General features: G+C 30.0%; 1 protein-coding gene across 2 annotated transcripts in view; it reads left to right on the plus strand.

Moving 5' to 3' along the window:
- LOC129959126 (rho GTPase-activating protein 100F-like) overlaps positions 1 to 13,965 on the plus strand; it is a 112,926-nt gene that overhangs the window by 40,573 nt on the left and 58,388 nt on the right. For both annotated transcript variants that reach the window (XM_056071946.1, XM_056071947.1), the window contains exon 2: positions 262 to 385. In XM_056071946.1, coding sequence (XP_055927921.1) covers positions 296 to 385 — 90 coding nt within the window. In that variant the 5' untranslated portion in view covers positions 262 to 295. The remainder of the gene's footprint in view (positions 1 to 261; positions 386 to 13,965) is intronic.

A 13,965-nucleotide genomic window follows, 5' to 3' on the forward strand; every position in this document is an offset into this window, starting at 1 on the left:
TTCTTGAAATAATATTTTCAAAATAGTATTAGTATCTCGTTGAAAATATAACGCGAAAACATCTAAACACGCGATTCATGTTTTCCCAAGAAAATTAAATATTCATTAATTAAAATTTATTTACCAAGGAATTTTCTACAAGATTTATTCTAAAAAGAAAATTTCAGGATGTTTCATGGTATCGCATTCATTATTCATTAATATTTATTGTTTCTGCTAATTGCTTCTGATATGCTCTTATGTTCCATATTTTTTTTACAGGTTTTGATCTGCAAGCGACTACCATACTGCCCACATGTCCACCTCCATTGGTCATCCCCCGCGTCTACGATACAAGATGAAGCATATACTTAGCTCAACCATGCTCTGTTGTGGGAGAAAGAAAGTGAGTCATTTATATTATTTATCTCATCGTAAAAGCCTTTGTTTCTTTTAGGTAGATTCCTATAGGAAGAATACCTATTGCAAAGGCTCTCATGCCATGAATTTTGGAAAATTTCTGCAGATCTTCACCGATTATATATATGTAACGCTTTTCGCTTAGATTATAACCGGCTTGGAATATGTTGTTAGAAATGTAGAAACGGATGAGTTCGTAAATGGGCCATTATAGCTCAAAGGGGGTGGAAATGGTGGGAGGGGGGAAATTTGCATTTCGCTATAACTTCTTTATCATTGAAGATAGAAAAATAAACCAAATTAGTCAAATTAGCACCTCATTAAAAAGAATAACTTTTGTGTTTAAAGGTTTTCGATAACTATAATATCTTAGAAGTTAGGGACTGAAAATTGATTTTCAAGTCCTAATTTTTCCTGAAATCAGAATCATGAAATATTAAATTAGATGAAAAGGAATCTACCTTTGCCTTCCAGCTTGCTAAGAGTATTTTTTTTATTCGTGTTTTTCACATTCATCTATCTTTTAAAAATCTGCTTTGTTCAGATTTTTTTTCTCGAACCCCATTTTTCTCCTAAAGAATTTTAAGAACTTCTTCCCAGTGTATATAATAACTACTACTAATAATAATAGGAATATAAACTAATCTGTAACAACAGAAGAAATCGAAAAGCTTTGTGACAAAAATCCTTCTAAATGTTCATATTTGTTACGTTTTTTTATGTTTGAAAAATGGAATTTTGTGATAGATTTTGAGTGATCTCTTCTTTATCATACATTACAGATCTCACTTCTGACACCAGTATTATGCAAATCGTCCTGTAGTTGTAAGGTAAACGTAATTTAACATGTTGTATAACGATAAACGACGCTTTATTCCACGACTATTCCAGAAAACACTGAATACAAGAAACAAATTACAAAACCAAGATATATTCAAAGATCTTCACTTGTAGAAATTAATAGCACAAACAGACAGTAATGCACCAGGGGCAGATCACACATATTGGAGACCTCTAGAGGTAAAGTTCTTGGAAGCACTCTAAAAGGATGAAAAGGAATATAAACTAAAAAATTTCCACTTCTGAAATATGTTTTATGTTGATTTAGCATATTTTATTTCATAATAGATACTTCTCTTAACAATAATTTCATTTAATAATTTCTCTATCGTTTCATTATATTTACCTAGTTGCATAGTTTAATCAACCTTAGTCAATAATTAATATATTTTGAAATCAGTCGTTGAATTTAAGAAATATATAACTATAATTCGTATATGCTAATATTTATATTAAGTAGTACCGAAATAATATACAATTCATTTTATAAAGGAATGGCTTTTTTATAGCAAAATTATATTGTTTATAACTATCGAATAAAAAAATATTATATTCAGATAATAATTAAGATAAAAAATAATTAATTTAATTCTAAGTATTGAAATACGATAAAGGGATAAACAGAAAATAAGATTTGCAAGATTTAAGTCTTCGTTCCAGTAAAATTAATGTGTGTTTTCCCTTTTTTTTTTACTCGTTTTAATATAGCACAATATACCATAGATCCTTTTATTTATCTTCGTTTTAGACATTTAAAAGTATTAAGGACATGAAATTATGCATAAAAGTGTTTAGAAAATGAAATTCAGAAAGTATAATTGAAAAGGCAGAAAAATGAAATTAAAAAGGAGAAATTTATTAGATACAAAAATGATAAAAAAATATTTAAAAAAACCATATTATAAAATAAACAATATCTTTTAAGCCAAAAGACTGAAGGGAATTATCATTGAAGGGAAGAGATTTTGAGAAAAAATCATTTACATCAATCATCGATTTCCGATGTTTCTTTTTCTCTAGAATCAGCGTTGCTATTATTGAGGGGATTGTTATTACTGAATCTTGAACAAAAAAAACAAAAAAAAAAAAATCTTCCTTGACATTTTAAAAAGCCTTCATTTCGGCGTTTCCTTTCAGCCTGCGACCCCTGACAGGTGGCAAGTGGGCCTAGCTTTTAATCCGCACCTGATCAATGGTTAATAGGGTTCAGCATCTAGTAGCTTATTAGCTCGCACTACAAATAAAACTCTACAGAGATACAATATTGATAGCTATTGGTTGAGAGGTAAACTAGAATGTTGATACAGCAGTTAAATTAATGGTTTGCTGTCTGCATGTTACATTAATTTCTGCAACTGTTAATTTGTGATGTATTTGTTTCGTGAGCGCCGTTTTTTATAGTCCTATTTATTAAACTACATTTACTACCCCTACTGGATGATTTTCGCAATATTATTAACTCGGTTAATCACCACGTGTATATATAGCTTTCTGACTGAACAGGATGTTACAACTCGCAGAAGAATTCCTAGATTTCGGTTTTCTAAGAGAGATAGAGCCATAATTCTTAAATTTTCCAGAACCTTTATTTTTTGCCAAATGTCTACGAAGTTTGTCTCTAAAATCGATAATCATTGGCTTTGTATCCATTAAGAATCTCTGTTAACGTTTTGTAAACCATAGACTAATTTACGGGCATTATTTAAATATTCTTCAAATGCTCATCCTACTATTATAATGTCATCTAAATATACAAAGTAAGTTTCAGGCGAAAATCCACATAATACTATCTCCATTAATATTTCAAATATCTTAGAGACCTTACAAACTGCAAAAGGTTATTCTTAGGTTAAGGTTAAAATTATTCTTAAATTGTCAAAACCTTGCCCGATGCTAGAGGCTGTCTTTCTTCTAACTTCAAGAGGAACATCGGCTTGTCACTATCCGACTTTGAAGTTCAATGCATAGTACCACTGACTTTCAAAACATCCAAAATGTTGTCAATTCGTGGTAGAAGATAAAAAGCCATATCGTAATTTCCTGTAATCAACACAGAATCGTGTTCAGCCATCTTTCTTCTTTCAAGCATGATAAGCAATCCCGACGGTCCTGATGTTGCCTCGATTATTCCACTGTAAGCCATTTCTCAACTAAAAGATGCAGAATTCATGGATAATTCTGCTATAATCTTTAAAAGTAACAAGATGCACCCATATAAGCAGTGCGTGTAAAGATGCTTTTATCTTTACAAACTATTAGTTTTTAGAAATATTTAATTTTTTTAATTAACTTGTTTTATGCTTCTAAAGTTGGAATTATGAAGTTTTCCCTCTCATCTTGATATTCAAATAATTTTGAATATTTGTGCGTGCCCAATGACAATACATTATTTTAATATTTATGTCCCTTTGGGGCAAACCACATAAAAATTGAACAACTACAATCTAAAAATTACTTCGCGTATTTTTTGTAGTTTAGTTGTTTTAACTTCGCGTTTTAAAGCAATACTAGGGCTATTTTATTTTGAATCGCAATCAGATGACGAGGATGACATATGAGCTAGCACCCTTCTCTCCAAATTGCCGCTCCATACCAATGGGAGGGCGTTTGTCCCGACGAATTAACAGGCACCAGACCAGCTTACACTCGGTTCTTAGATAGAATCGGGTCTCGAACCTGAAACCTTCCGGTTCCGAAACCAAGACCTTTCCACCGCTACCCTCAAGTACTCAGCGTGATATTTGGATTTAAAAAGTAAAATTATCTACTAACATTTTGTTTTTCGGAGGGTCAACTCTCTGCACAGGACTGCCGATTGCACCACCAGTTGCATCCTGCCTTCTCCACTGACATTCCTTGCCATAAATTGTTCTCTTCGGCCTATAAGTTATTAAAAATGGGAATACGGCTCTTTTTTTCATAAAATATTATTTATTAATGATCATTTAAAAATAATTTTGCTTGTTCTACAATCGTGTGCTTATTGTTAAATTCCATGTACTTAAACAAAGTGCGTGGATTTATTTTTAAATATTACTACTTTGATGTCTCCAAAATGTCAAAATAATTCCTTTATTTTCACACTGATTTGGTTGAATTTTCTGTTGTCCTTAAATATTTAATTGAACTTGAAAACCTTTTTAACAGTTGTAGAATTTTAAATGAACTGATATTAGAGTTGGACGATAACTAGCTTCAAACATCAAAATACATTGTCTAAAGTAAATCATTATTGGATTATCATTTTTAATTGTAATCTGCTTTTAACACACTGATTATAGGAAATTAATTCGGATGAAAGCTAACTCGAAGTTCACTTTGTATTTAGGAAAATAAAAGTATTTCATTTTTTCTTTTTCCAATTAGTAATAAAAATAAAGTTTCAGATCTGTTCAATAGAAGGAGAAATGTCAGACTTTATTTTAAAGGAAATGCATTTCAATCAGATGTTACAATCAATGTTCTATTCATTCATTCACATAATGGAATGATTTCTTTAAAAATAATTCGATTTCGTTAGTGCGGATTTATTAAGTTCCAAATTCTGAGATTCGTCACAATTGAAAACAAATCCCACACTATCGTCTTTTATACTCTCTATCTATACGTACTTAATATTAAACTCAGAATAAGAACAAGTCGCAATGCTGTCATTAAGTTAAATCATAATGAAATTGATGAAAATAATATATTTGATTAGTTTCCATAATCTTGGAATTTTTTTTTATTTAAATGTCTGTAACATAATTTTGGCAGAAGCGCGGACGAAAAGATGACACCTTTGGAATAAACTACAAACCACGAGAGGGCAATAATTTTTACATGAGCACGAAAGGCGGAACACTGTTCGTACCAAAACACAAGAGCAAAGTGAAATAAATTTTTCTCTTTGGTGATTTTACCGACAGAGATTTATTGACACGTGTCCATGGGAAAGGGAATCGTAGATATTTTGCAAAGTAATACATAGGTGGAAGAGATTTTCATTCCTTTCGCTCGGGGTGTGCAAAATGCATTAGTCATCAATTTTTAAGAGTGTGTGTTAGAAATAATTCAATAAAAAGTGAGATTTGGACAAGGAAATAAAAGAAATTTTTAGAATAAGATAATATGGGCTCAAAATAAAAATTAAGAAATTAATTAAGATTTAAATTAAGAGATATCATTGCATGTACAGCTCCAGTCTATGCATAATTTCGCATTTAGCAGAGCAGTTACAAATAAAAATAGCAGTCTCCTGGGATTTTGAAAGTACACTATACTACTGTATCCTCGGACACTGGTGCCAGCGAACACTATTAGGATCATACCATCTGTATGAATAACTGAACCACTTAAGAAATATCTTCTAGGAATACTTATGCTCACGAATTCCTGAACTTCAGAATGCGAAGTGAAGAATTTATTTCTTAATCCATCTGATATCTCATAATTCCAATCGCTGACAGATTTCCATAATTCTTGTATTATAAACTTGGCATTCATCACATATTCTAAAACTAATCAAATTGGGAAAAAAATGTCTACAATTTGTAAATTGAGCCTTTTTGTTATTTTTGATTCATTAAAGTCTGAATTATTTATTATCCAACTTTAAATATCCTAAATTATATCCCGACTCAAACTCAGAAATTTTTATATGTTTTATTCAAATTATTTTCTTCAACGCCTATTCCGTTTTTAACCCCCAAATTTAGAATGGGTCTTCATTGTATAAAGATGCATATTGCCTCTTAGAGTCTCTACAAATAGTAGTTCACAATCCAAAAGTTTTACTATCGTTTTCTGCCCTTTGGAGAAGGTCATCTGTGTACTAAAAATTTTCTGTCATTTCTAAAACATCGCTATGTTCCTCTTTAAATTTTATCTGATATTAAATATTTTTCGCAAACATCAAAAATGATTGTCAAATTCTAAAAGGTAAAGTTGTATACTTAAAATTCTAAGTTTTCATCACCTCCAAATCAAATAAATTTTAAATAATTTTTCGAATCTTCCTTGAACAAAATAAAATAAAATATGCTTTTTATATTTGCTCCGAAATGTATTTTATGCAGTCTGAATCTAAAAATGATATATGATAAGTAGCTATATAAGTTTTCCCTCTTAATTAAATATCCGTTTAAAGATTCGGCACTGCTATCCTTAGACGGACAATCATATATGATACACATAGTCATATGCAAGATTATTAATGAAACAGTTCATGCTCACAATTATCACAATAGTGCCATTTTCAATTTCCCCTGTTTCAAATTTTTCATTAATTCTTGTATACATTAAATAACCATTCATTATTTTTCTACTGACTTGCTAACTTTAAAACTCTGTGTAGCAATTAAGAAATAAGCGGGCATTCAGCCTTTCGTTAAAGAACAATGATTCATTTTGCATTCAAACCGCACTGTTTAGTTCAACAATTCAATGACTATAAATCCTCTCTCGATAAGGAATCACTGTCTCTCATAAAAGATTCTTCAAAATGCCAGAGAAATTGAATATCAAATAAGATTGATGACTCATCTATTTCATTAACGAAAGTATCACATGAATTAATAGCCGAAATGTTTTGATTTGAGGATGTTCGCCTACACAGCGTTTCCTCGGACATCGTCGTCAATTAAATGCAATTCTTCGGATTTTTTTGTTACTCAAGAGATTGTTTGTTTGCTCAAGAGAATATTTCAAAAGTAATGCACAGAAATTAAAATACTTATTTCGTTTTCACTTGTGTGATCTGCATACCATTATATTTCTTTTCTCATAAATTTCACAATAAATGCTGATAGTTGGCCTTATTACTCGAATCGTGTGGCATTTTATTTGTTATGTAAACCTCAATAAAATATGATTTTTGAAGGATCGGTTCAACTTTTGAGAATTATAGAACAAACAGGAAATTCCTTTTCTTCGCAGTTATATCCGAACGAATAAACTTTTCATTTTTTATAGGCAAATTTAATTATTTCGAAAAGTAGTTCACTTCGGAGCCTTATTTGATTAAGATTCGAGAAATGTTTCATTTTTGTTCATATTGAGCAATTACAGAACAAGTTTGCAACAATATGGATTTTTTTATGCAATTGTTTAATAGATACAATAGTTTTATTTTCATTTGCACTCACTTCACGTGTAGGAATTAATACTTTGGATTTCCTTTAAAATAAACGAAGTTTATAATGGGATATATGTTTACAAATTTCACAAGCTTCGGTATACTAGCTCTACAAAAACTTTTTTAAAGCAACAATTACAAAAATGTTTTTACGTGGCTTCCTTTTTAATTTATGCTCATTAGAATTATTTTTCATTATAAATGTTATGAAAAATGTAAAGTTTAAAAACAGAATTATTAAATGTGGAAGTTGATTTATTTTTAATCGGATCACTATTACTTTTGAGCTATTATTTTGGATTAGTTTCCTTATATTTGTAACTCTACGAGGGTATTAATTAATGTGATGAATTCTATATATTCTATTTCTTGATTAACGAATTCTATTAATACAGTCACTTTAATATTTTGTTTAGATTATCTGTTTCTTTCAAATACAAGAACTAAATCTTCAGGTGACAAGTAAAGAATGAGTGAAGGCTCACTAACTGATCAAATGAACCACTGGTGATTTCCAAAGTACTTAAATTTCTAACACATTTTTATGACTGCTTATAGATTTTTCTTAAACCAAAAAATAATAGAAGAACTTTTAACTGATTCTAACTGTAAGAACAAATTAAAAATAATATCGTATCAATATGACATCGCATTTTTAAGATCAAATCTCTGCCCTAAACATTTTTCTTTTCGCATATGTCATAGCTTTCTTCAGTTAAAATATTACCAGATATACTGTTATACTACCAAACGATAAACCTTTAAAATAAGTAAACTTATTAATTTTAAATAAACCTTAATTAGAATGAATTTCATTGTCATATGAATTAACTCAAGCTATTTACTCAGATCGTTTTTAATTTAATTTCGTTAGTCTTATTCATGTACAATTCGAAACGATATTGCCGACTTTTTAAATACTACTTATACTATTACTAATCTACTAATCACAAGTTCATATCGCCTTTCAAACACTTTGTCACTGAATTTTTTCTTTTTTGCGGAGAACTTTAGATTTATATACCAGGATATTTCCATTATACTTTTAACATACTAATAGGTAATTATCATATTCAAGGACATCTGTTATTAAATCATCGATATTTGAATCCTTTTTTTTTTCAAAATTTATCTTGATATTCAATCAAAAGTTTATGGAACGAGCTTGAATTTTCTAAATGTTGTTGAGTTAATTCTGAAGAAAATATATTTTCAAATTCATTCAAGATTGTAATGATTTTACCACGTACAGCAGAACCTCCTTTTTTAATTTTTCTAACTCCATAATTATATTTCATTTCTGAGATCAATACATTAAAAAAAATGTCAAGTCTTACCGTCAAATAAGGAATCGGCTCAAATCCGTAACTCCAAGCGTTGAGGGATCAAAAATCAATCATCAATCAAACGAGGTCTTGTATGGTTGCCATGATTGCGTTTTACTTTTTCTAATCAAACTTACAAACTTTATACACAATGATAAATTATTTGACGAGTAGAAACACAATATTAAGCTATTCAAACATATATGAAATATGATGCATCAAAACTAGCATCTTTACTCTGTGAGTTACATGATTCAATTATTAAATACTGAACAAGTTATGTGGCGTATCAACGCCATCTATCACAGACAAAGTTCTAAAATAAGTTGCTTTAGATAAAGGGTCTAAAACGAGGTGACTTATCAAAATCTTATGGTTATGTATTTCTTAATTATTAATTTTCTGACAATCTAAAAATGATTTCCTTTGTCTGCTTCATATACAGAAAAAAATTAATTAGTAGCATCATTTATATATTCAAAATCCGGAAATTCTGTTTAGACAAAAAGATCCACTTCAAAAACTTGGCTTATCTCCAAAGTATGATATCTTGAAGTTTAATTTCTGATTTGAAATAATCTCTAGGTTTCCGAATGCGGTTTTCAAATAATTCTCAAATTATGTCTAGGAGAAAAATAAATCTGTTTTACAACTATCTAAATCATGCGTTTTTTTTCTTTTCATTTTTCCTTCATTCCGCTTTCGAAAGGATGGCATAATGCTTAACTATTTGAATTGCGTTTTTCTGTAAAAAAGTAGACGATTCATTATGTGTTAGCGTATTTGATTTCGTAAAACTAGCTGATTCCGAAATGAGCACGAATGCAGCTTGATGAATGAGGGTTTAGAATGTGTCAAAAGCTTTTATGGCGAAGTCACGCATCTCTATTAGTTATGTGTGAGCTTGGAAAGCTAAAACTGACTGAGTTCCCGTACAAATCAACGACTTCGGTGAAAATAGTCCGATGCACTTACGCGAGTTGGAAAAACCAGTAGGGAAATACCCAAATGAATCTCCGGTATTCCCAATACAGTATGGAGCTTGAGTTTTGCTCATGTGAAAGAGATGCTAGGATAGAAGTATTCCAAAGCAAGTCAGACGCATTTTTGTGCTCGACTCTGATTTTAGATTACCGGAATGGCTTGGCTTCAGTTTTGGATATGGATTTATTCAGAAGAATTGGAATTGCCTTCCTTGAAAATAACTGCTTCTCGTGGGTAAATATTTCCCAAATAATACTTTTTAATACGAAGCAATTATAAAAATTTAAATAATATTCAATAATAATTTAAGAGTGTGTTGATACTGAAAGTGACAAACTAACGTATATTTGAATTAAATGAACGATTTTTTACTGCACACTCCTTTAATACATAGAGTCGCCAACTACAACAAAAAAGTGGGTCACTTTTATAATTCGTTCATTTATCATGACAACTTCATCTACATGGCTCAAAAGTACAAAATTGTTCAGATAGACAAATTGATTATCCGAGTAAATTATAATTAATTAATTGGTATCTCGAAATTTTCTCATTATGCCAATTTTTTTCGCTTGATCGATTACTCGTCATGGAACAAACCTCTAAAACGAATTTATAAGTCTCTGATGAATATTCCGAGAATCATAAGGATTTGAAAACGACGCATCCAATGTAAAAATCCTTCAGCGATATCTAGGAAAATATATTCTATTTCTCAAATTTTTTACTCATTAAAAGAAAATAATTTTACTTCACAAATAGATGAAATAAATTCAGAAATAAAAAATAAATATCTTTTGCAAATTTTTAAATAAGATAATGAGAAAAAAAAATGGATTGTAATATAGTAAAATTTTTACTTGATTGCAAAGCTCAGGCATTAAAAAACTCGAAATCCTAAAAATTATGTGCGCATCTGTAATAGTTTTTTTAAAAATATTAACAAACCAGCCGGAGTGCTCTCCCTGAATTTTCTAGATAGTTTTCAAGGGTTTTATCCCACTCCCACTTCACCTGGCATAAAATTGCATACCTTGGGTTAGTTCACGAAGGTTTGCATAAATTTCGAATATAAATCTTTGGCATGAATCTGGTATTGTTACTCAATCTATCATGCGAATATGCATTTTCGATGTTTTATGTCCCACTCATTGAAAACAAAATTGAATAAGGAACTACAGTTGTCGAAAGATCAGGTGTCAAATGACACTAATTTATGTCATTGAATTCAGGAGTTATGCGAAAATAATGACCGACAGACAACCCTTTGACAGATTTGGTTAAAAATGTGATGCTAATCTACCTTTCAGATGCTAAACCTCAGCATTAAATTTGAAATATCTATCTCTTTATATTTTGTAGTTATAGCAAGACAGGCAGATTTCCTCAGAATGGATTTCATTCATGTGTGGAGTGTATATGCCAAATTTCATCCGTCTAGTTCAAAAAAATTTTTGAGTTATAGTGTTACAGACAGATGGATAGACAGCCAAACATAATGCCAAAAATGAGTTGTTCGAACTCAGCAAGTTCTGAAATGTAGCGATTCGTCAAAATATTTTTCTCGAGTTTGATTTTTTTGACTTTTAAAATACTTTTTAGTAAAGGAAATGCAATAGTTTATCTATACTGTATATACGAGAAAGTATAAACCACAAAATTCCCACTGCCGAGCGGTAATGCCTTGACGCGCCTACTTTAAGAACTGTTTATTATTTTTATTTATTTCTATCGATGTACTCGCCGTGATGCATGAGTTTTAAGTGCTATATAAAATCACTGTTGGATAATTTTTAAATCAGATGATTTAAATATAAAGCGGAATTAATAACTTCTTATTAAAAGAAAGAATAGATATTTTGTTCGGTTGAATTTTTAAAAAATCATTTATTATCTTTCTTTCTTTGTTGAGATTTAGTTATCGATAGTTAGTTCTGCAAATAATCTGTATAATTATGAATTTTTGAATAAAATATTGGCATCTGAGCTTTACTTGAATTACACAGGGATTTCAAATACATTTTTGCCCTTCATATTAACAAGTATTTTTTTTCCCATCAAAATATTAAATGAATGTCAAAACTATATTTCACAGTTCGTGTTGCATTTCTAAATAATCAAATTTGAACACTCAAGAATCGCAGGTAATCAAACGTTTGACAGAGCAGGCTCAAAATTTGATTCTAATATTCAAGCCTTATGATTAAACATTATATCAACTGTCACCCATCCATACTTTTTTAATCTATCGCGTTCAGATGTATGTGGTGGATAGACAGATATAATAACTTCACATACTCATATTTTATCCAAAAAATACAATACTACATTTTTGCTGAAAAGATTACATATGAAATTCAATTGCTCTAACTTGTTTCATTTTTGAGTTTCCATTTTCTTAAACTGGCAGATGTAATGCCAAAAATGTTGGAACATATTGGAAACAGTGAAAAAAAATTTAAAAATTCAGAAAAAAAAAATAGATTTTAAAAATTTAGAAATTATAAACATAAAACAAGTCAAGTTAAACAAAAGTGCTTAAATTTTTTTTCTATTATTAAAAGCATCTGTTCTAAGTGACGGTCGTCTAGTGATTTTCCAATTTTTCACGTAATACACATTTAAATTTCTCCGTACAGCATAAAAACTTCGCAATTGCTTACTTTGTATTAAGTTCACACTTCAAATTTAGATACCAGTTCAAAGGATGTGAGCCGATCACTTTTATAGCTCTCAATTTAGCTTTATTCTACCGTTCTGAAGCAACATGGGAATTATTAAAAGTAATTTATCATTTTGAATCACATATCAACCATATCAATATGATATCAGATGTAGTGTGTATCTTTGATAGAATCGAATTTTGAAAAATGTCCAATGTGCGTCTCGATCTTCAGGTACCAAGCTTAATTATTTTACAACGTATGAATTTCTCCTATGTCTTTTCATAAGAGCTCAAACTGAATCAGAAGAGAGACAGTATGAATCATAACTGCGAGTGCAATTCTTTGTCAAGTGCAGCATTTTGAAAAAGCTGGATGTTTGACATTCATAAAATACGCAATGGTCTCCACGAAACTTTCACGCATATTCTCTAATAAAGGTTTCATACCAGAGAACGCCTTGAATGGCACTGGCGTATAATATTTATTTTTTATCAGCATTTTTACTGAATCTATCGTGTGAGCCTTAGTTAGTTTTTTGGAGATTTATCCGTGGCATGTGATGAATAGTGTATGGAAATTAAATTTGTGATTTAGATGAGTTTTTCATATCCCATTGAAATAAAAATTTGACACATAACTACTCTTGTAGCCATACAATCACATGCCAAACTTGATACAGTTAAGTCTTTCCGTTTTTGAATTATCAGGGTAGCATGCTTTCGAAAGTACAGATGGACAACCCCTTGTTCGATTTGGTTCAAAATTCGACACTATAAATGTTAAATTTGTGTACCAAATTTTATCCATCTAGCTATTTTCGTTTTGTATTTATATTCGACCAACCGGACAGACAAATTTCTTCTGAACGGATTTTGTTCAAAATTTGATAGTAATCTACAAAAAGCGTTTATGAGTCACAGATAGACATTTTCCAAAAAAATGTGTTTTTGGACTCGGGAAGGTCTAAAATGTGGCGATTCGTCAAAATCTCGGGTTCGAATTTTGTGACGATTACAATACTTTCTCTATACTTCGTATACGAAAAAGTATTGGTTAAACTGGTGCTTAAAAACATTTAAGCACCAATTAAAACATTTAAACTGGTGCTTAAATGTTTTTAGTTAAGCGCTGAAAAACAGAAAATTAAATTATTTTTATCAAAAATTGAAAGATCAAAGCGTAAAAGTAAGCGGCGCTGATTAGAATTTTACTCATTCTCACGTTTTAATTTTTACTGAAAGCTTTAGAACTTTCTTGTCCGTGACTTATTTTTTTTATCTTATTGTATTCAGCGCATCATGTCTTTAGGATATTTACTTCAATTTCTAGAAATGTTTTCTCCGTTTCAATATATTTAAAAAACATGCTTTAAAAATACTTTTATCATTTTCTACTTTTAATTCTTAATCTCTTCAAATTCACTACTAGATGGTGCCACAAAAATGATCGTAATCCAAATGTAATTAATAATCCATTATTAAAAGGATTATTAAGGTCTCGAAATTTTAAAATGTTGTTTTATTATCACTCAATTATTTAAAATTTCAGAGCTCTAACAAATCATGCATTTAAAAAGATGATCCTTTTAACAAATTAAACTGTATATTCTATTTGTTCATTATAAATTTAAAATTCA

This window comes from Argiope bruennichi, chromosome X1, assembly GCF_947563725.1.
Source record: "Argiope bruennichi chromosome X1, qqArgBrue1.1, whole genome shotgun sequence".
NCBI classification, from domain to species: Eukaryota; Metazoa; Arthropoda; class Arachnida; order Araneae; family Araneidae; genus Argiope; species Argiope bruennichi.